Here is a 24,323-nt window from a genome sequence, read left to right on the forward strand (position 1 = left end):
TGACGTTTGTTTGCCGCAAACAAGGAACTTTAATCTTGATTGGGGTAGCTGGAAGGTTTTATCGAAAGGCCTTTCACTGTTGAAACTTGTTAAGCTCAATTATGGGGAATAAGAAATACGTGTTAGTTAATAGCCGGAAGTGACTTCCAAACTGCCTCAGCTCTACACTTCTCTACGAATCCTGCCAGGGATGCAATCAGGGGTTGCGCAGCATCAATAGGATTTTGAGTAGAATTGTAGTCCAAGCCGTTCAAACCATCTTATCGTATAAAATATTTATTGAATTGACATTATATCCCACTTCGTGAGGTTAAAACCTTCCATCATTCCTCACTATTGCACTTGAGCTCATTGCATGGTGTTCTATAGTGGTCATGCAAAAAAGTTCTATTTGCACTTGATGACTTGCGAACTGGATTGCGGTACCCATTTGTTTAGTACAACCACTTTGATCACAACTTCTTTCGGTTCTACACATTGGAATGTTCTGAGTTCATGAAATTCGAGGCAAGGAAATGGTTTACGAAAGCAATCACACCATAGACAAATATGCCAGTGGTAAAGTAAGCCAAACCTTAGAAATCTCTTAAAATTAAATTTAAATGACTTTGGGTCTGAAGGATCTCTAAATCGATTTTAACGTTATTGCCTAAGTGACCCTACTATTTCTGGTGTCAATTATACAGTATTTCTTAGTAAGTGGTTTTTACGTAGTAAAAGCCTAATTTTGCTCATAATTTTGCATACCAAACATCCGTAACCGTGTCTCAATGAATATAGCGATATAATCTCTGCAATGAAGATATCGAATGATTAAACCCGATTAAGAGTAGGAAAGAGCGAAATATCAGCCATCGACGGCCAATTCTCCCCGAATGCCTCTGCGGATGGCCATTGGCCAGCACCCACTTGCTAAACCGTTGGCTCAGCTGATGCCCCACAATTAACACTGACGTAAGTGGAAGTGTACAGGCTTTCTTCCTCCTCTACGTAAGACTTGTTTTCATATAATTACCTGCAGCAAAAATGTCAGCGCTTTTCATAAACTGTAACATCTACTGATATAATTAAAGGGTTAAGGAATACAAGGAGCATTTATTCATAAAACTTCAGGCACATCATTTGCATTAACAAAACTGTTTCATGAATGAATGACTAAAACAATCGAAAGAAATCGCAAACCACGATGTCCCTTTAAAATATTGCAGGTGCTAATTAACCTAAGTAAACTGGCCATGCAATTTATTTGCTGTCGACATTTTGCCTGTATCGTGTCGTACAGCTGTCAACGCTACCGCGATCAACACCCCCAAGTCCTGTTTGACATGTTGGAGTGAATTTGAACGATGATATTCTTAACACTAATGTAAATGCAAGTTTTCACACTTTGATCCTCCAGGCGGTAGACTAGGAACATGACACAGATTTACCTAATTTGCCTTATTAAAGTAATCAAATTACACTGTTTTTTTACTTCTAAAAGGTGCATAGATTAATGCAAAATAATATCAGTCATTTTTTGAGTTGATAAGCGTACTATATGTCCAACAATTGAAGCCTAGAGATATTTGTTGCTGTTTCAATAAACCACTTTGAATGTCAGCATAGCATAGGGATTGATGGAATAGTTAGCATAAGATAATCCCGTACTATAGCTGAGAAAGCAATTCTGCATAACGTTAACGTCGTCAATCTTTTAGATATAACTGGGGTAGAGGTATTTAACAGATAGTGGAATGCAAAATCGAGCTCATCCGTCCTGCTCCCAACCAAATATGAGTTCTGGCAGTTGAAAAGAGTAGCCTTACAACAAAGGTCAAATGCAAACGACATCTGGAAAGCACTAAGCAAAATAACAGAGAGGTTTTGTTGACTTTCTTCCGATATCCCAAACCAAGTAATGCATTAGTTACCAGCACCTTTATGTTGATTTTGCCATTCACTATATTTTACTATAAGAAAACTATGCTTAGCAATGAGTACTTAACCAAAATTACCATATTTTTTTTCCACAACGTTCTTAAGATTGTTTGATCGCATCTATAAAGCCAGTAAAACCTATCGCATCATAAAAATCCTCATAAAATGCCTTCCAGCAGTCATCTAATACGGCTTTTGCAGGCTGCTATTTGCCACTGAATTGCACCATTTAAGTTGAGAGCCTTAAAGAAAGTGCGGTTTCAACATGGAAAGCAAAACGATGAGATGCATCCATTGCTACGAAAATAAATGGGGTAACAAGTGCTGAAAGTACACAGTCACGCACTGCTGAGTGATGTAGCAACAGAAAAAAATGAATTAGATAAACGTGATTAAATGATGTTGCAGAATCAAGATTGTACAGTAGCCTGGCCCCGCTAAGTTTGGTCAAACATATTCTGGAATAAAAACTCAAAATCATTACCAGTATGTCAGCACCCACGTGTCAAACTAAACGGTATGCCTCAGAACCAAAAAAAAAAGTTTGAATTAGCCTAGTGCGCCAAGCAGAGGAGGTAAGGAAAGCTTCGTAGGGCAAGTGAAAAGACAAGAAATTGACTTCCGGGTCTTTTTCCAAATCGCTGTACCAAGCAATGAATGCGTTCTATAAGCTATCAGTTGCAAACAAAGTTCTGTTTTCTACTTTCTCTGTGCATTCAGGGAAGTGACTTGTTGCTCTTGGCCCATCATATACTCTCTCGTCACTTTTTGCATTTGCTGTAAAAATCTCGGAAAATCGTGCTTTATTTTTTGTAAATTCCTAGGCTGAGATATCGTAGTGACTTTTATTTTAAATGAATTCCTTTTTTATTAATTAAGAATTGTGTAGTTGAATTTGAGATCGGAAACTATGAACCAGGTGGTTGAAAAGAAAGGTGAAATGATCTTCTGTATTTTTTTTTCTGCTTTTAACACAGTTTGAAGAACAATTACATGGTTGGGGAATTCATTGCACATTTTAGACGTTTTATTTTGCTGCATAATACGCGGAAAATGCAGAAGGCAAGCTGAAGTGAGAGTGGCGCAAAAGATGTCGATTTGTCCTCTTCTGAAATGCACCCATGCCGCGTGCGACAACGAACGTGTTTTCATTAATAATGGACACAGAGTGATTGTATAAATACCAAAATCGTCAATTTTTACATAGGCATCGAACCCATTCAGTTGAAGTGCGAAACAATAGGAAGTAAGGTGCTTTTCTGGTAAACTAGATAGAAAAGAAAGTTGCAGACATATAAATTCGTGTTTACAGAATGACATCTATCCGAGTCTTGCTTAAAAATCACTTCGCTTGTTTTAATTTGCTAATATTCTACTGCCCCGAAAATGGTTCCCTCTCAGTTTTGGGACTACGTTTCCAGTGTTCATTCACCTTACACCGTATCTGATTAAAAAAATTTTGTAGATTAATGAATAAATGGAGCTTCATTAGTGTCTTAGAAACCAAACTGGAGTAATGAAGATTTTAGGTCTTCCAAGGCTACACTGATAACTATACCCCAAAAAATACTACCCACAATTGCGTGATAGTGGTAAAGTGGCGCGACCGGGGCTACGATGTGGTTTTATTGAGTAAGAGCATCAACATGAAGAAAGCATTGCGCTCTGAGAAGGTGAATTAAGTTCATTAGAGGCAATAGATTTATTCATTATTCCCATAGTAAGTGGTTGAGTCCGATTGTGGTGTAAATTGGCGGTGCCAACGAAAGGCAGACTTATCTGTGAGTTAGACGTTATCTGTCAGTAGAAGGAACAAACCTGCTTTACCCCCGAATGCAGCAGGAATCGCCAAATTGAGTACTGCATGCACAAGTTCCTTTGAAATGAATTGACTCGGTGAGTACCAGCCAGGTAGGAGACGACTCGCCAACTAATGGGACAAATGTCAACAAAATTTGATGGATATGTTTAATGAAATATATAACATCATCTTTCAATTTAAAAGATAGCATCTGTGTTTATGTGTTTGTGAGAATAATAGATAAGGTTTTACTTAATGAGGAACATTGATGTCAGGAGTGCACTGAGTTCCAAATTAATGCCTAGTCCTACTTTTCCTCACAGTCACCAAGCCTTCCGTCTTAGAAATAGCGTACCACTTGCATATACTGCTATAAAACACAAATAGTGTTAGATGGACAAATAAATTTATCAACTCGCAACCAAGTCAAATCAAAGGCATTACCAAAATCGTTTAGCCATTACAACTTAGAAAAATGTACCCATGGAAACAGAATTGAAGTTTGCAATTTCTTAATTAAAATAAGCCGATTAAGCTCATTTTCGTTAGTAGCATGACTTAAGAATAGGCAACTTTCAAACCAGACTGGGATCGCCTAAAGGTTTTTTGAAAGTACCAGAGAGAGACTAATTTGCTCTAACTTTTATAATAATCAGCAGACAATGTAATAATCAGTTTTAACATCAGCACTTTTAAGAAATTCAAATAACCTAAGTTTATTCACCATTACTACTGCTTAACTGGTAAATTTGTGCCACGAACATGATTAATGGACCAATGATCCAGAAATAGCTCCATATAGACTGGATGCATCTGCGCGTTCGGTCTTGACTCCAAGTATCCCAAAATCCGACGAATTACGACGGTAATTTAGCATTCATCATGCTTAACTTATCGTCTGAAATGACGATTTGTGGTCTTATTTTCAGTTTACACTAATCGACATGCTTGGTGCACATGGAGCCTGACCTCCACAACTCCGTACACGTCGTTGATCACAATGGATCCCTTAGCCACACCACTTTTATAGGAGCTCATTCCAACCAAATTTATGATTACATACTTCTGTGCATAGCCGTCAGCAGCCTCTTTGAGAACGTCTTCTTCGTTTTACTCACAATCAAACCTCTTCATCGACTATGCTACCTCCGTAGGCGGCGCAAAAAGTTTACTTTTCTCGCCAGAACACGCGCAAACATCACATCTCTGGCTTACTCCCTCCAGTCCACGGTCATATCCTTTCCCATGCCAGTGAACTCGTATAACTCCGAGTCTGAACTACGTGAGAAGCATGCTATCCTTCATTCCATACCTCCGTATCATCGAAATTCTTTTCGTCATCGATGCATCTCCTCGGAGTCAAGTGATGTTTGTCGGTATCACAAGTTGCACAAGTCTACCTTCTATTACTTTTGCAGTCTCTGCATATCCATAACCCTTCTTATGTGTGCTACACTGTTAAATATCCTGATTGAATTTCAAAAATGCAAAGACAGTCTATTCGTGGCAGACACGAGGCATGAGATTCAGTGTCTCTTCGTTGAGGTCTCAATTACCGCACTTGTCATGGTGATGTCTTTTAGTCTCGTTCAGCTTACCACAGACCGTTTGATTGCCATTTGCCGGCCTTTTCACTACTGGCGAGTAATGTCCCCCTGGAAATGTTTCCTATTCATTGCTGCAGGATGGCTCATGTCGATCGTATTTGCTCTCATTCCATACATCCACTTGAGATTCAATAGCGAAGAGTGGACCAAGGATCTGAGGTACTGTTTTGTTGTTGGGATACAGGGATTTAAGGGATTTTACGTGTATGCATACGTGTACATCGCTCTCGTTTTTCTAATTCCACTTTGTTTCATCCTCTGGGGGTATGCGAAGATTCATAGCATAGTGTGTCGATCGGCTGATGTACATGCAGGAAATCATGCACGATATATGCCTCAAGTGAATGGAGCTAATGGTCTTTTGGACTCGGTTTTAACATTAAAAACCACCACACTCAATGCCAAAGTTGCAGCAGCATGTATATCCATGCTCCGTCGACTACAGCACGTAGACCCGAGTCTCCCGCGTTAATCTCTCGAAGTCATTGCATCAGCAACTTCGCCTCTACGGGCTACAGCCATGAGGGCGAGAGCAGAGAAGGTGTGCAGTGCCTAAGTGATTACCTTAAAAAAGCGAAGACTGCCAAATCAGCGCTGCTAATTGTGGGCAGTTTCTATGGCCTGACGCTGCCTTACATGTGCGTCATCTGCTACCAGGCCGTCATGATCGAATACACCAAGCATAGGAGTGCTTGGCGGAATGGCTTCGAGACCGTAAGCATACTTCTTGTTTACATGGCTACCATAACAACCCCCGTGATCTACGCCACCAGAGAAGGTGCTTTGAGAAGGCGACTTGATTGTTTCTTGCGGAATTTTAAGTTACTCTTTGAGAAGAAAAGTGTTCCAATTCTTTCCAAAAGCAACAGAAACATCAATTTTTTATCGAACTGAGGGGAGCAATCATGGTTTTTGTATTCCATCGCATACCCTTTATTAGCAATAAATTCATTTTCACCGTATAAATTCTTGCTTCTTAAGGGAAAACCTTGTCAATCTAGCATTCTGTGCACTTGGTTATTACTCAGATAAGATTAGACATGAAGTTGGAGTTGCTTTAACTCTCATTTGGGTATATACTTCTCTTCTGTTCATCCTATCTCCAGCACATGTGATACCAAATAACGTGAAAAACTGTCGAAAATGCATATAGCTGGAAGCGGTGACAATGACCCTGAATATTTACGGCAATGACAGGGAGCTGTGTTCCGTTTCAAAAAATCCTAATAAACTGCTTCATTCAAACCTTCGAGTTCTGACAGGGTATTTTAGGAAGTCAGAACCCAAAAATTATTCCATTCATATTTTATTTAACAAGAATAATCATTTCCGAATATACAAAGAAGCCGAACACGGTGCCCAACACGAGTACAGTGCATACCGACTGATTATTAAATTCAATTGACCAATATGACAGGAATTTGTTAATTCACTTTAGTCAGTTTGCATGGAAAATTGCAAATTACTGACATGAGAGTGTACTCCATCAACGTCTAAGGGTGTGTTAGCAGAAGCAGTGTTCTAAGTGGGGGAGGAGGATTTCCGAAAGGACCAACTACACCCCAGTCAGTGCGGCTCCTCGAAATAAATTTTATAACAATACAGCAGCTTTAAACCGCAAGATTTGTCATACGCTTTCTCATTACCACTGGATTACCTTGAATAATTGATGTCGATGCTCTGCGATGCATGTCTACGATACTGGTCCTATGTAATAGACAAAACTTTAAAGCTGATATGCCTACCTCTGATGGAGTTGGGCAACCATAACGCCATTCAAATAAATGCCGCTAGTTTTCGGGTCGAATTAGAGTTTACAATTTCATTTCCCACTTTTAAATCAGAACGTTGTTTAAATAAATGTTTTGAAAAGCAGTTTTAAGGCCTAAGTACCTTAGAACGCCAGTTATGACAAATCATTTGAATGTCTGCGAATAACCGCGATAAACCAATACTGCAGTTCTGAGTCATTTTTGTAAAGCGTGCAGCAGGAGGATTATAAAATGCTATGAATAATAATAGTATATTTGGAGACTTAAGCTAGTTAAAATGAGTCATCCTGTCAATGGTTAAAAAGACAGTGTAATCAGTATCATGTAATAATACTGAATGATAGTTGCACATGGCCTACGATATAATAAATGAGGTTAGTGAGCTCGTTGAATTCCAAACAAATAGAAGTTTATCAATAGTCATAATAAAATTCTATCAGATAAGCAGGCCTTTACAAAGCTCCGGTGCGTCCCAATGAGTGGTTGTTTTTCACCAGGACTCATTGGAGCTGATTAATGAAGGCCTGCTGCTGCAGGCAGCAACGTGTTTCAGTCTGACACTTTTCAGCACGGTCGCAGTTTTTTTGAAAAAAAAAGAAATAAGTGGCATTAGATTAAGTTGAGAAGTTTACTTAAAGTGAAGAACGAGGATGAACTCATGAGAATCATAGCGTAGCTCACAAATATTTACCCACCATGAAAACGCGCATTTAGATATTTTTACTGCTTGTGCACTAAGTAGGGCTACCAAACAATGGTTGATCCCTCAATTTGCACCTCAAAGAGGAAAATCTCGTATTTAATCAGACTACTACTATAATTCTAGTGTGAATTAAATTAAACGCGAACTCATAAAATCCCTTGGTCTCATAAGTACAAGCGATCTCGATTAATGGTATGACTGCATAAGTAATTCCATAAAATAAAATCTTTTGTTTAAGATTTTCACCTTTTCACATTCTTTACAAAATATGGGAAACTATTATGCCCTTGCCACTGATCAGATGCTTGCATGGAAAAAAGGCGTTCGCATTAAATATTTATCCAAGGAAGATGAGGCAATTGTAATACATTTGTCTATAGAATAGTTCAGTGAGTTAGTTACGTGTTTGCAAAATGCAGTAACAACTTTTGGACAGTGTTTTGCATGATAAAATATTCCTTTTGTACACTGTAGCGCCCGGATCATCCCTGAATAAAATTAGACAACCTCCGTCATGTATCGACAGAGGTTAGAGAGGTGCCATCGAAAATGGCATGAATGGAAAGTTGTACCACCAAGATGGAAACCCAAAATGTGGAGGCTAAAAGGCTCTCGCATTTAAATGAACAATTAAAAGGATAACTTCCTGTTATAGCCTAAAGTAAGTCAATGTATTGCTAAAATGTCATCTAAGATATTTGAAAACGACAGAAATCTGATTTGGCATTGTTTTACTGGCTGACTGCCATAAGCGAAGGCAAGAATGGGAGACAACTCACGTACGAGATTCTGCAAGAGCACGCTGGAAAAATACACATAACGTCCAACTTTTACAGGTTGCACAATTTTCTGATCATAGCTGCAATTTTTATCATTGCAGTATTTTCTTGCACGTGATTCGGTCGCGGCTTGTAATTCGAACACTACTAGAACCTCCGCTTGATCTCACGGTTTTTGGAAAGCGCTGGCCGGTAGTCTGAAAAGGGAGTCGTGGGTCTAGGTCCCAGCACATGCGTACCTACAAGCTTCATGTAATCATCGACCCGCTTGTATTTTTGCTGTCAATCACTCCCGTTGAACACTAAACCCTTCAAAAGGTTGGTTTTTTCTTTGAAATTTCCTATGTATCCCAAAAGCCTAATAAACTAAGACAGTTTAATGTGAGTGTGTACAAGAGGAGTTAAATACACTCGTGACCATTTAAAAATTTATACTACTTTTATGCCTTCCCCTTTCACTTTATCCTACTATTACAGAGATGATGTTTTTGTTTATGGCAATGACATATTTGACTGCCTCATTCATCAATCATTATCAACGCGATCAGGATTATGGCAGCAATTCTTCACATAAAGCTGTTGTTGGTGTTAATTCTGTCCCAAAAAATGGCATTGTTTTAACAATGATACATTACGGACAGTTTCATTGTGTCACGGTATGTGCGGAATTTAAGCGACAATGCAAATCGGTTAGTCAGGTGACCGTTCATTCTTAATGAAGAGGAAGCTGATTTCAAAAAGCTGTTCCATATAGCTTTTTAGTGCTACTCACCAGAGCTGAGTAAGGGAAGTGGTGGTATTACAGATTGTACTAAGCTTTTAGTTAATTAAGATTTTTAAATAGAAGTTCTGCTTTAATTTTGTGAATATTTTGACAGGAGTCAAGATCAGTGGCCTGCACAAAATTTACCCCCACCTCATCGAAATTACCATTTTTCATCTTTAGAAGACTTAATCCTGCCTTTTAAAGGCTTTGCGAAGACTGAGTTATTTTAACTTGTAAGTTTTATCAGACAAAAACTTTCGATGTGCTGCGAAACCCAATCAAGTACTTTCTTTATAAGTGTTAAAGTCAATCCTCATGCATGGGACTGTGGTCACTGGATCACACAGTCGATGAGTAAGTCAAATGATCTTTTAGCTCCACTAAAAGTAATAACGCGGAAAACAAGTTTACTTTGACTGATTAATTCGCTAAGTTTGTAAGGAACAAATAGATAATACTTGGTGCCTCCTATTATACTGTAGAAGTGTTTGCTTGGTTTAAATAGCAACATTTAAATGAATTTTTAGTGAATTTGAATGGTTGATGCATTGGAGTATACAATTAGGAATAATGTAAGTACTGAGGGTAGTTTCAGACTGAATGACAAAGGGATTGACAGATCTCGTTGATCCTCAGTGCACCAGACGCCAATGAGGTTAGGCCTGTTCTGCACACAGTGTCCACGTCCATTAGAGTCTCCACACCTTCCAATCTCCTTCCATTGGTCCGCCTGACGGGCGTTCTTCTCCTCTTGAGCCGTCAATCACCCTAGTAAAAGAAAATCAGTTTGGATAAAGGCTAAAAGTTTAATTTTGTGTTTATTCGGTACCTTGAGGATTATACCCTCAACATAATGTAAAGGTAGGTTAATTTTTACTTCCACTTTAAGATCTTACGAGTTTTTACTATAATGTGCTAAAAATACACAACACTTCTGGTTCAACTGTCCTTGTAATTATCATCAGAGGGTCAACGTTTTCGAGGAAAAGCAAATGATATGCTTGCATAATCAACTGGTATCACGCCAACTTATCCCTTATTCTCAATTCCAAAGTCATTAATTTTCTTATTATGTGTACTTAAGGAAGAAAGCCAACACATTTATGTACTTTGGAATGAAGGGCCTTGCGTGGTCAAAAGTTGCACCTATTTGAACGCCTTCTCATCCACCAAAAATCACTGAAACAGCTGCGTCGGACTGGGTTGGCGCCCAAATTCATGACTTAGCTAGTTCTACTTGTTAAGAGGATCAATCTGTGTTTTTCTATTTTGCAAAACGTCTGGTTTCGAAAGTCTGAAAGTTACTTCGTCTTGAGCGAAATTAGGCATGGTTTCATTCGGTCCCTCAACTGAACATAATCTTAATTCGCATTGCTTGATCCCCATACTTATAGACTGATTATTGGGAAAAACTGCCATGTCCATTCTGATGAGAAATTTGTTTACACATATTCCTCATTTGTTCCATTAGAGTGAGCATGATAAACGCACATGCTTTTTCTTAATTTTCATAAGGCAGGCACAATAAGTGCTGTCCAAACCACTGGTGTGATTCGATGGCACAATATTTGGTAATAAGGCAACTAACATTTACCTTATTGAAATAAATAGTAGGATGGAATGCAAGAAAAATGTTTTGTCTCAGTGATTTTTTGTTTAATTACCACAAAATTCATCAAAATCTTTAACGAGGTGGTTAGCTACAACTTAAGCCACTTAAGCCTTTGGCTAAAAGTTGTTAATGCAGTCTCCGATTTATCCTATTCTAAGTTTTTTTAAAATAGAGACAGCATCTCCGACACACAACCATTTTTTGCTACCCCGCCTATGGAGCTATGCTTTATCAGATCTTGCTCCAATGCAAGCTTAACACTAAATTGGAAAGAACATTTTCAAATGAGACTCTCTTTGAAATCAATCCCGCGTTCCGAAAACATTGCCGTTTAAGCCTGAAAAAATCGCGCAAGCTCAAGGAATTTCAAGCATAAATTCCAAAAACCATCATAAAAAATGCCAGACTCATTTTTGGAAGCATGAGTTGTCCAGTTTAAAGTGGGATTAAAATAGTGCATAAATAAATAAGTCCATGTTCCACGGTGCATGCAAGCAAGCGCATTTTACTAGTTGTTGAGAGCAGCTGTTGCAAAGCATTGCGCTGAGCGGCACCGAAAAGCGCACAACCTTCTTGGTCGCCTTATGCCACCGATGTCATGATCGGGGGACGCAAAAGGGCATTTTGCCCATTTCGAAGGCATAAACATGCTCATGTATGGGCCAACACCTTTGCGAAATTTGCAGTGGCTGGAGATGGCATATTGCAAATTCGCGAATCGCACATTTTTCTATTTATTTAATTTATGTAATCTCCCTCAAAATGCGCATTTTATTTGCATATATGTATACGTCTAAGACTATTCCTAGTCTTTGCTTTTCAAATTAGTCAGCAACGTAAATGACCAAAATAGGGCAGTTTATGTGACTACGAAATCAGCCTCTAGGAGACGTTTGTTTGCTCTACACATGAACTTGACATCAGCATAATTTTCCTCTTCATGTAAAAATAACTGCAAATTTTACGCCATACCTCTAAGGAAAAGATGTTAATAAAATGTTTCCTCGTACGGCTGTAGTCGCTTGAGTTACGAGGAGAATTGAAAAAATGTAATAGCATGGAATCCCTCTAAGAAGGAGTACGCATATTGCGACTGATTTTACTAGAACTGCTGCCAGCAAGGAAGTGCAGCGTCAGAAGTGGTAGCAAACGGATACGATGCTTTGGTGTCATGCATCAATTCGCTACGGTGTTCATTGTTAGAGTTTTCGCATTATAAATTCGTACATCCTTGAACGGATCACATATCCGCTTTCTACGCATAGACGTGAGACGATTATGAAGTGGATAGGATTATTCTTTTAATCATTGCATTTGACCAAGAGCATTGAAAGGTCTTCATATTTGAGGCCGAAAACATAGACGTTGGTTGTGATTCATGGCTTGAAATTATCACATAAGTTAGGAGGCTTCTTTTGGAAGTTATAAAAATCGTTATGTTAATTTCTAAAAAGGTATTTAGTACTCACACTTCACTTTTTTGTCGTATACTTACAGCATCATTCAATTTAGACGCTGATCCGATGAGGATACAAAACAATTTGTCGTACTTCACAGCCAATGAACAGGTATATGTTTGTCTCCTGAATGATAATTTTGAGCATAGCATCAGTGGTTAACTCTCATTTTATTAATAATCGTGACACCCTCCAATTGAGCCATCATGCGAATTTGATGGTCTGGTAAACATCACAGATTTGGCCACGCTAATTGCTTTTTTAAAGCATCATTTTTTGACTGCTCTTATCCTCATACACTCAGTAGAAGGGCTTATTTTTATCTTCCTACAAGTAGGGCTATCTTCGTGAAACTTCCGGTTAAGCAGTAATTATCCTACGAGATCGGACAAAGGGTTCCTATGTAAGAAGATTATCCTTTCAATGTTACATTTTTGCTAAAGCACGTATTATCAACAAAGTCTGCTTCTCATTTGTCCTATTTACTGCACTTTATTGTCGGTATTAATGGTAACATTGTTTTTTTGTTCTATGTTTTTTAAACGCAATGGGAGCATCGCCTATGGTCGGTATATCCACTGCGCTTTCGAGGTTTGGTGTCAGCGCTCTCCACTGGCGCATGGCGCTAGCATACTTTCTTTCCCTAATTTTTGTTACAATTTCTTAGTACTTTCGTGGTATCAGGGGACGACGCCTTTTTCAACGTTTGAGCAGAAATGTGTGCGTTTGTTAGTTCCACCTCTTTAGTCTCAGTAACTTTACATCAGAGCATTATTAGTTGGTCAAAGAGATAATTTTGATGCAATTAACTTATCCACTGATGAAAGACAATCTTCAAAGATTCTCACTTTGCTTCAAAAAAATAAACACCCGAGACACAATCGTTTCGCATTCAAAAAATGTCTGTGTGGACAATGAAGATGAATACCATTTTAGAAAGAAATGAGGCTCGTGTACGCCGGCAGTGTAGTAAAAATGAAATTGCTGAGTATTTGAAAATTTCATTAGTCAGATGTCTATTACCCTTTGTAGGGAATTTTTTACCTTCCGATAAGAATTTGTCTTGAGCGATAAAGCTGGAACTTGCACTGGGTGAGCTGACGCATTTTATATGGGCATTAGGCCGCCACATTGGTGAACTGAAATAGTGAGAGCCTTAAATGTTCAAATAAGATAAATGATTCTTACTTATAGCACGTCGAATGCTGTCGTTTTCTGAGTCAAACACTTTAGATGATGACTCTCACAACCCTAAACCGTCTTAATTTCGCAGGCTTAAGCGTTATAGACACCACTGGAAGAGGTAATTCCTGCAATCGAGGTTTTCTAAGTGAAGTTGTCTCCCACAAAACTCACAATAACGGCCATTATCTTTGAGTTGCCTTAACTCTGTATCAGCTCTGTGCTTGTAAACCTTAAGTTTTCCAGTCAAACTTGACGTGTGACTGACAACTTAAAAATTGCATGTTATTTGCGACTGATTAAGGGTGCGCTGATAATTACTACACACTAAACGAAGCATTTATCACTATTATACCTCTTTAAATGTTTCTTGAAAGTTGAAGCGTATTTTCAAGTGTTTTTTGTTTACCTAGATTTCAGAGATTTTCCTTCTCTTTAATTGTGGTACACTTTTGAAGAAAGTAGAAATAAAGAGGCGTTACAGGAAAAGTCAATGTTTAATGAGGGACCTCACCTGCTTTTTCTTGCTACTTTTGTCTACTCATGTCACTTTTCATATCCAGCTTTTCGAAAATCCATCATCATTGTAAAAGTGCAAAGCAAGAAGGTGCCTCCGGCGAGATATGCATCTGTGAACTCCTTCCACATTTTCCCTCCAATAAAGGCTTTTTAAGTATGCCAAAATCAGCAAGTAGTTTGAAGAACAAGCGTTTTTTGTGAACGGAAGTTTGACCCTTGCAGCGTTTGGCAGGTTAATGTTGCTGATAGAGGGTTGGTCAGATGCAAGAGCGCTGGTGCATCAGTTTTCGAATCCTATGAGCAAAATACTTCCCCTCAAAAAAGTAAAAATCTTCTTGATACGGCTTGGATGAACCTTAAAGGATCCCCTTCTTCCGTTTAGCTCACTTCACAACCTAAAATATTCCCGCAAAAAAATAATGAGCCGTTTATTCTATCAAATAACTAATAGGGGTTTAATTCATCACATTCGAGAAATTTTTCTGCATTCCTTGAGCTGCAGACTCAATAAGTGTAACATTGGTTGGCAAATGTTGTATTTTAAAAACTAACAAGTTAATTTAATTGCTAGCAGCTTCGACTTTATCAATCACCAAAACAATCGGAGTTACAAAGACCAAGTGAGGTATAATTAAAGTATTTAAACACCACGTTTTGCAACTCAACCCATATTTTACCCTAAAAAAAGAATGCATTTTGGAGTTATTATGAAGCATGTAATTCACAAACATCCGCAAAATAGGTCGATCCATGATCACTGCCGCAAAAATGCTGTCAGGTGGCCTTGTGGTGCAATTTGTTCACAAAAATGAGATGATGAGAGCTACCTCAGTTCCATTCCATATCTCTTGACCTACTTCATTTGTCGAAACCTTCCATGGAATAAGTAAGGCATGAATCGACGAAAACGATTTAAGAGGAAATGCATTTACACAATGTTACGCATTTCCACCACTTCGATAAAATCTATTTACAGCGTGAAAAGCTTAACCTGCAACTGAGCTTGAGAAATGTGGGTTACACTTGTCTTTACATCATGCCATCTTCCGCCTACTGAAGTAATTTACCTTTGGAATGGAGACTGCATAAATGCTCATAAAGCTGTTTAGGAATCTAAGGCAAAGAGTGCTTTTCGCAGGTAGAGTTTGACGTCAAAAACCAGTGTGACATCGTGCGCTACGGCCAATAACTGCGTCCAACAGCTTTTTAGCAGCAGACCTAAGAGTATCGAATGCATCATCCCAACTTAAAAATAACAAAATAAATAGGGTTGTGGCGAACAATTCAGAATAGGAAGAATAGTTAATCAGTGAAAAATAAGGTGAATACACTGTTAAGCGCATGGGAAGATAGCATACCTGCCAAACATGAATTTCCGCGAAGTACATTGAGCATTTTCGTCCCTTAAAAAATGAGTTTTAGTTGTCACATAAATGTACCCGTATATGGATATATTGTTATTAAATATATTGCAAGCTAAACATTGGCTTTAGAAGAGAACCCGCGGCCTAGTGCATGCTGGAAATGGGGAATTGGCTTAACTTCGTACTATGCAGAAATCAGGTGCTCTTTATTAACAATCGCTTGGAATAGGGTCAGCAAAATTTATAGCAAGCATCTGTACTTAACAACTGAAGTAACAGTAAGGCATTACTCGGAGATTGCTCTCCCGTAAAAATAAGGAATTACGGTGACAACCTACGGAAATATCAACCCGTCAGCGACTCTTTAAACTGCGGTTGGAGTAATTATTTAAACATTTCGGTAACTTGTTCTTGACAAAAGCTAACAAAACCGATAAATTTCTACATCAGTACCAAATTCTGGCGCACATCAGCTACGAAATCAGAATCCCTCCCAGCCGCGGTTTTAATCGAAGCGATTTGGGTACATCAATTAGAACGTACAGGTTCGACCATTCACGTTTGAAGTTGAAAAAATCTAATAGAACTTTTCTTACTTCTAGCGATTTACGCGTCTACTATAGGAGCTTACACAGCGCCCTGGCTGTACCCTAGGAGCAGCGACACGGCAAGGTAGTTGTTGATAAACACGCACTGCTAATACCTAGGGGAGCTATTAACATGGCCCAAAGGCTATGCCAGAGAAAGTAAACAAAATTTAGGGGGTTAAAGTTCCCACGTAGTTAGACCCACAGTGAGATCAAACTCTTCCTTTGAGTGGCGTTCTTGGCACTACCCTGGGTCAACCTCCGGCATCAGCCAGCACAACGAGGTCAGTGCTTAAAAAAAATCATCCGTAAATGGAGAACACCAATCATTCTACGTTCTAGTGTGTGGTAAGACATTAAATTCCAAAGTCATTGATGCAACTTGACGATTCTGCTGCACTTTCAATCTCGCCCTATCGTTAAAATGCATAGGGAAAGGCAATACAGTGACCTCATACTGCTCAAGACGGAATGATACTCTACAATGAAGGCACACTGTAGGCCAACCACTAGTCATCGGGAAAATGGAACGAAATTCCAGCCATATAATAAAATACAAGGCTTGAAGTAGCTCCAAGAAGTTAGTGTTCCGCATCTGTTCCTCCTTGCCACTTTGCTCTCAAATCAGCGCTGCCCAGACGTCTATGTAATACGATAGTAGTTTATCCCTCGGTTCTGGTGAGGCGCCACTTTTTGTACTTCGAACTAGCCCCCTTGTACCTCACTGGGTGGGCTGGCCTTTTGGGCCATGCCAATAGCCCAGACACCTTCTCCGTGTTGAATATATATATATATATTCTGCCCTAGTATTGTGTCTTCTTTCGTCTTCAGGGAGTCCCGGGACGCTAAATCTACCTATCTGTCCAGGTTCCACTCAGCTGGTATGAACGTGGAGATGACGCTTGTTTACACGATTAACGCCTTTACATTGACAGCTCCATAATGGATTCTACCGAAGCGTCTAAATTTTATGCCGCTTCAGTTGTCATTAGCCCTCCTTGAGAAACGATGTTAAGGTAATCGCCTCAGTTGTAATTTTTAACGCCTATGTGAGATTTTACGGCAGACCTCACATTCTGTGATACTAAAGCTAGATGTTCAGCCATGGAAGCTGGAGTAATGTTTTTTTTATCAGCTTCGCTGACTGCTGCCACCCGAAGTCATAGTGATGAAGAAGGTACTGGTGTAATACTTATGTTGCTTAAATGTGCCTTTCAGGGAGGAGGCGAGCAGAAAATTCGAACCTTGTACCTGGATCGCCCTCTCCCTTACCTAGTGACTGCGGCTCCCCTCCTTCTTGAATATTGTATTTTCCCCATACATCTTGTCGTCTTTAATAAAGATGTCCAAAGCAAACCAACCGGGCTTGTCTAGGAACGCTAGGAATTGGGAAGCGGAGACCGAGGAGCCTCGCTCCACACTGGCGTAATTAAATGCCATAGAATCAGCCACCAGACAGCCACTCGTGGATTTGAGATATGATTATACCTGCAAATTAAAATATTCAAAAAATAGGCGTGAAAATAGTGGTATTAGGGAAGGATGTTTATAAAAACACAGAAACTATTACCCTTAAAATGTGCAGCAAACCATTCTCAGATTCACTGAAACTACTTTGAAATTTGTGCCAAAGATAGTGGAATCGTCTTCAATGGAACAAACTGCTTCATTTTCCCATAATAATATTATTGACTTTCAGAATGTAAATCTGTCCATTAGCCAATCACTATTAAACTTTCTGCGTGGTTGCGTAAGCCTATGCTTGTCCAGAATGGCCGCTTTTCCTCAAACTTGTTTTTAGGTTCAGGGACTTTTATCGGATTTTAATGTTCTCTAATCCCACATATTATTTTAGCTGGCACAGTGATTTGCAACTATGCTTTAGATCATGGTGCTGTCTTTTAATCGTTTGACTGTCTACCTTCGTGGGTCAGCTTCACGCGTTGTACCTTTATTTACACGTCATCGCCGGATATTCACCGTACCAATTCGCTCGGGTGAATCTGTTGCGACAATGAGGAGTCGTCTCCTATACGAGAGTCGCAAAAGAGGCAACTTAGAAAACGGGATTATACTTGCGTAAGTCCAACATTAGTAGCAAGCCACCTTCCAGGTTTGACAGTGTGACAACTTTTGCAGTTTTCGGTTTCCCAATCTATGTACGTGTGCATTACAGTCTTGGGCGTCCGTCTGATTTCACACAGATTCTCCAATACGATTCTAGACCCGATACATTAACTCAGCTATCCGGATAAACACGTTGCCACTCCCTTATCGCAGGTTTCTTCCCTTTAGATCATTCGCTGATAAACATCTCGGCAAGATGACTGAAGAACAGCTCAAGGCTTATGACCACCTGATAAACACACCCGAATGCGACTGGGATATCTTCTACTGGGTTGTCGGTAAGAATAACGCCTAGCACCCTATCACGGACGTTCGTTCTACCCATACTGGATGGTGCGTTTGCACTAATTTTTAGGTGAGAAAGAGGCTCCCAGTGAATACAGAAGTGACGTGCTGGAGATGTTGCAGAGACATGCCAAAAACTACGGCCGTAATTTGCGGAACCAGCAGCCCAATATTCACCCCCACACTGTGTAGCTTTGCCAAAACCGTGGCCCCATGAAAATCTGGGTTGTCCTATCAATTAATTACAGCATTATATACAACATTCACAGAAGTTATTCTGACTTTGAGTCTTCACCCTCGTCGATGGCACTGTCCGATTTTGCCTTGGCCAATTTGCTTTCAGTGCACTCGATTTCCTGATCGCTGCAGTCATCATCAGTGGTTCTGGGATCGGTACCGTCTAACGTACCCATAAGTCAGTATTAATCTCACCTTTGCGTTTGCGCTTCCGCGCCTCTTTACGCCTTTGCCTTTTGGCTCGCTTTTTCGCCCTTTTCTCTTCGATAGCACGATTCTTTGCTTCGTGCTCTGCAATATAGGCGTCAGCCTTAGCTTTCTATGGCTGAAGTAGTTAACTACGCTGCACAACAAACCTCTTTGGCCTGTTGTTCTATAAACTCCAGACGGGCGTACTCTCTTCGACGTATCCCACGATAAATGTGGAAGTCCCCACTTCCAACGCCAGCGGCTGAGCCTAGGAATACATTACTAGGATGAGAAATGTTACATCACGGAAGACAATGCAGCCTTAGCAAATGCCAGGTGTTAAGGACCGCATACCCCAAACATTCCTAACGAAGTCGGGAGGTGCCTTCGGTTCCTTCCTTCTGGAAGACTCCGGTATAACCACGGGAACGTCCTAGTCAACAGAAGGGGCTGCAACTGTCAGTAAAACTTAGGTGTGGTAGACGTCTTAGTGAAAGTGTACTGAGCATGTTTGCTTCGAAAACGATTATGTCGTTGACTGCACACCCAGTTTTGGGTAAGGGGGGGGGGGGAATCGTCCCGATGTGCAGTAGTTGGCTATTTTATTCGCTGACTAGTTACACAAAGCAGGAAATTTTCTGACAATAACGGCTGAGAACTAACCGGTCTTTCCATTAGCTTGTTTATTCTCATCCGCACTAGATCGTAAGTACCCATCTTGTATGGATTGACCGCGGGCACACCACTTTCCTCCGGATCCTCCGCATCAGTCATTGTACCTACACGAGTTTAGGAATACGCGGCACCTGCTAAGTATTAGTGGTAGCCAAATAAAACAAACGACAACGGCTCTGATGCTGGCTGCTATGCCACAAGTGAGTACTAAATAAATTGACCACCCGGATATTTTTGAGTTAAAGCTAACAACAAAAAAACTACTCGAGTCCAAGATGACAATTTAAGACTTAAAAACTTCCAGATTCACTAGTGGATAGACCATTAACAAGTAAATGCCTCATTTTCCTGGAAATTCGGGTACAGTTTAAAGTACTAGGTCCCATAATAGAATCTTATAAATATATTTTGATTTGTTGAGTATTTCACACACTGAATGCTGTGTTAAAACGTTTTTCATATGACAGTTTAGATAATGAATTGCCTACACGCATCAGTATTTTACCTTTTTTGTTGTTTTTTGTCTTGATTATCTGATTAGCAACATTACAACTCCTATGTCAAATTTTCAGATCCCTAAAACAATTCGTATCAATTGTACTTTTTCTTTATTCCAGGATTGTGTCGTAAAAATAATGTCTTACTAATGGTTCTAAATTAGGAAAGTGGAAGTTACTTGTATAAATACCTACCATTTTTGTAGCTCGTTACAGGATAATAACGTAATGCAACGGATCCGGTGTTCCTCACTTCCACCTCTAATCTAGTCCCTATTAACCGAGAAGATTGGGCAGTGAAGGAGGTCTTTATTCAAGAAATGAGATCAGGGTTTATAGTTTGTTAAAGTTCAAAGAGGATTGGGCTTCATTTCCTCCTCTCGGGTTGTTTGCGTCTTCTCAGCTACGCGGCTGGAGTAAGCTGACCTCTGTTCACCTAAAAGTACGTTCAAATAAACACGTGTTGTGGTAAATAATAACTAAAACATTAGTAATTGCGAAATTTTGTGGGCTGTTCATTTAGCAACACCTTTTTGTAAAAAGTAATGCTTGAAATGTTGCGCCCCGAGATTTTTCCGAAGACGAACGAAGGCCTAATGCCTGGACGGAATACATATTTCTGATGTAGTGAAGGGCTGGGGGCTACTGACATGGTCTGGACTCCTTGCAGCCTCGTGGAAGTATAATTGCAGAGCCTTAAGTGCCCTCGAAACCAAATAATAAAAGCACTACAGATACCATTAAATCTGTGTACTTCCTCCGATAATTGGTGCATTTGAATTATTATTGGAGACGTTATGATGCATGCAATTTTAGAAGTAATTACAGTGACAGTCTACAGATAGCATAGCTAAAGCGGGGGATGACTTTAGGAAACCGTAAAACATGGTAATCATTAATCCAAATGAATACCATTCCGCTATATTTCATTCATGGGACGCGCGTCCTATTTACGCATCGGATGCCCATTGAAGCTCTTTTGGTTTATCTTTCCTCTTGTAACTAAACCCTGCAATTACGAAATTCTATCTTTTATCAAAGTCATTGTGATGTTCTACGGACCGTTTGGAGGGTTATGATAAATCTGTAGCGTTGCTCGCTTCCCCGTGTAAATGGAAAAATTTACACCGTCCATTTTTCTAACAATTGTGGGAATCAAGCCACAGGATCCGAGATTGTGGGTGTCATCTCATGGAACTAAACAGTTCTCGTGGTCACATGTTCCAATGCTCATAGCCTTAGCCACCCCATTCGTAAGGACTATTTTGCAAAGTTCATAAAGAGGTCAAATTATCAGTCTCGCCCCGAGACTTCCCTGAAGACGAAAGAAGACATAATACTCAAGTAGAATATACATATTTGACATACAGATGGCGGCACGGCCCGGAGGCCATCCCGTCCGGTGAAGGCACAATGGCGGAGATCTAAGGCGGCCCTTTACCAAAACGAACATTTAAACAAAAAAACCTACGTGTTGCATATCTACCAAAAGTTAATAATTCTTCGCGGTACAGTTATTAACCGTTACATATCGCAGCCAAAGAAGCAAGAACAAATTTGTCAACAACAATTTCACTTATTGCGGCAATTTGGTGTGACAACCATCAAACCAGTCACCTTCTTCACTGCTCAATGAGTGCTTCAACTCAAAAGTGATCCGATGTTGATGATTTGTCTGTTAGTTCTCAACAGTCTGACATTTCATTATTTTTCTTTGATTTGAAAAGTGGACATTGCCAAATCATAAGTCAATTTTCATTGAGCAATCTCTTTTAGGTGAAATTTATCTGAGATATCTCTTTAGGTTATTTTGCAGTTCGTATTCCCGAATTTCTAAGGTTATTTGATGGAGCTGACTGCAAGCTTGAGTTTGTCTTCAGGCATCGGTACTGCATGTATTTTAATTTATTTATGCCAAAAAGCTAAATTTTCGATAATAATACAATTCTAGTTTGAATCGTTTTAAAGGGTTGTGATTTACCTCCTTAGAAGCATTCTGTTCCATTCAAAGTCTTGCCGTATGTGGTGCTGAGTATTCCCACTTTCCGAAACATAATTGAAATCGCCCCCATTGAAATAGTTTTGACCAGAAATTAGAGTCCTTTAATGAAGCTAATGAGCTAAAAATTAATATTAGGGCTGGGGCACAGGTCGATTAGCCAGCAAATGTTACATTTTGTTTCGCCACATAATGCAGAGCTTCCTAAATCGAATTCGCTAAATCGGTTCACAAACACCCTACAACTAGGAAGATTTTGTGCAATCGCATTATCTCAGAGCAAAATGAGCAAAATATCTCGCCAAAACTTACATTAATTTCTGCCAATGCTATCATGCGCACTGCGTAAATCGTCCAAATTTCGACTTTTACGGATATTTGACCCATCCCGAAAAGTTGATGGAAATGGGGAAGTGGTCCAAATCCCATTTCATTGGCCGCTTAGGTCCACCATCGCCTTTGTCATTTTCCTGCATGGAAAGATCAAAATCACGTTCACTTACCCATAGAATTATTGTGAGTCATGAGGAGATATTCCATGGTCAACTCTGATACTCGGTTTTGGAAGTGACTCAGAGTTTTGGATTGAATCTAAAACGACCTGTCTGCCTTGTTTGTTAAACAAAGTGATAAGCGCATGTGTTTGCCAAATGAGCATTTTATCCTCAGCCCACTGACTTCTTCGTTTCCCTTTTTATCCCTTTGAAAATGCTTTTGTTGTCTACCACCAATTAATCCTCCTTTTTTAGCCTTTTGACTGAAATTTAGAAATTCATAATAAAAGTTCTTAACTTGTGTAAAGTTTGTATTCAGCGAAGAAGCCTAATATCAACAAAGAATTTTTGTTGAATGTCGATTAGGCTGGTGGTGGAATCGTCAAACGATAGATCTGTAAATTAACAATAGTTTCATGATGAAGTTATTAGGATCTCTAGTCCCCCGAAGACGGAAGAAGACCTACTAATAGGTCTGAATGGCTGGGATCGAGGGCTACTGGCATGGCCCGGTCATGCCACCCAGAGGAAGGTTAAAGGCGGAGCTTTCAGTACCCACAAGATCAAAACAAGGAGTTCAAAAAACTATCAAAGCATTACAAGTTTGCGGATCACAGCTATGAGTGGGTGCAAAAGCAATAAAGATTAGTAGTGCTAATTAACGGTACATGGCAGCACAAAAAGTGAAACTTAATTTTGCCAAGATTGTTAATTCGCCTCTGGAATGTGCCCAGCACTTTGTGAAAATCAAAGAATCGATGGCCTGTGTAGAAACATTAGTGGCATTTGGATAGCACTCGAAATACCAAACATCCGGAGAAAGTGCTCAATGCCAAAGCAGTATTCGCGCATATCTAGTTTGGTAATAAATCCACCAATGGTAAAGTATCGTTGGCTTTTTCTTTAAAGCGACTTCCATTCATTCAGTTAGGCTCCATTCGGAAATAGGGAATGTAATAAAGAAAGTTTTGCGCGCCAATGATCCAGAAGCCTTAAATATATTCGGTACATTATCTTCCAAGTTTAATCCATTCTGCTTAAAAGCGGCATACTTTTATGTACAGTAATTGCGTTTAGCCAATAGCTTTTCGAGGGACGATATTCTTATGCTGAAGATGTGCTTCTACCGAAAGGCGGGATTGAAGGGAAGGAAGGCTGTCCGCTTTGTTTATTCACCGCATTGTATTCAATCACCTCATGATTTGAATCAGCCTTTGATTAGAATGACAAATTGTGTGGCATAGCCTCATAATTTGTCATCACTGTGTAACTCATCTCTGTGCCATTCCCTCAATTCGTTAGCTTGTTCTGTAGTACTTTTTACTGCAAATCTGAATATCATCGACTAGAGACAAATGGATAGTAGACTTCCCAGATAATTTGACATTCTTTGCGGGCAATTTTGTAGCAGCTTAACAACTGTGGCAAAAGTGGTCGAGGAGTATTATAAATTACTCGAATTCATTATACCACATACATTCCTTTTTTCATAGGGAGTTGGTAAGGGATTTACAAATTAGCCAAACGCATTAGAAGGACTGTGGTTTCCACCTTTAAAATATTTTTATTGTTCATTTGTCCATAAATTCAAATGCACAATGAGACTTTTCTTCAGCGATATCCAGTAGGCGGTCACTTCACGAGTACCACGTTTTGTTACAGTTTTTTTGAATTTCGATAGGATCAGTGTTTACAGGCTCCAATTCATGATAAAGCAAATTCAAACCCAAACACGTTATAATGGTCTATTT

At 39.5% G+C, this 24,323-nt stretch overlaps 3 protein-coding genes across 3 annotated transcripts; 1 reads left to right on the forward strand and 2 right to left on the reverse strand. All coding sequences in view use genetic code 11, as the record gives it.

Annotated features, from left to right (window-relative positions):
* Positions 1–2,790: 2,790 nt before the first annotated feature.
* Positions 2,791–6,477, reverse strand: EGR_00790 (hypothetical protein; the record flags this gene model as incomplete). The annotated part of the gene is made up of 4 exons (XM_024490039.1): positions 2,791–3,187; positions 5,132–5,188; positions 6,259–6,300; positions 6,353–6,477. The coding sequence occupies 4 exons, from the start codon at positions 6,475–6,477 to the stop codon at positions 2,791–2,793; spliced, it is 621 nt and encodes a 206-aa protein (XP_024355442.1).
* An 11,480-nt stretch (positions 6,478–17,957) lies between these two features.
* On the forward strand, positions 17,958–18,673 carry EGR_00791 (Succinate dehydrogenase assembly factor; the record flags this gene model as incomplete). The annotated part of the gene is made up of 3 exons (XM_024490040.1): positions 17,958–18,148; positions 18,365–18,474; positions 18,552–18,673. 3 exons carry the CDS (start codon positions 17,958–17,960, stop codon positions 18,671–18,673), a joined length of 423 nt encoding a protein of 140 aa, XP_024355443.1.
* An 80-nt stretch (positions 18,674–18,753) lies between these two features.
* Positions 18,754–19,681, reverse strand: EGR_00792 (PRKR-interacting protein; the record flags this gene model as incomplete). The annotated part of the gene is made up of 5 exons (XM_024490041.1): positions 18,754–18,881; positions 18,914–19,037; positions 19,075–19,175; positions 19,262–19,340; positions 19,571–19,681. 5 exons carry the CDS (start codon positions 19,679–19,681, stop codon positions 18,754–18,756), a joined length of 543 nt encoding a protein of 180 aa, XP_024355444.1.
* Positions 19,682–24,323: the final 4,642 nt, after the last annotated feature.

The sequence above is a fragment of the Echinococcus granulosus genome (assembly GCF_000524195.1).
Source record: "Echinococcus granulosus chromosome Unknown EG_S00003, whole genome shotgun sequence".
Lineage (NCBI taxonomy): Eukaryota > Metazoa > Platyhelminthes > Cestoda > Cyclophyllidea > Taeniidae > Echinococcus > Echinococcus granulosus.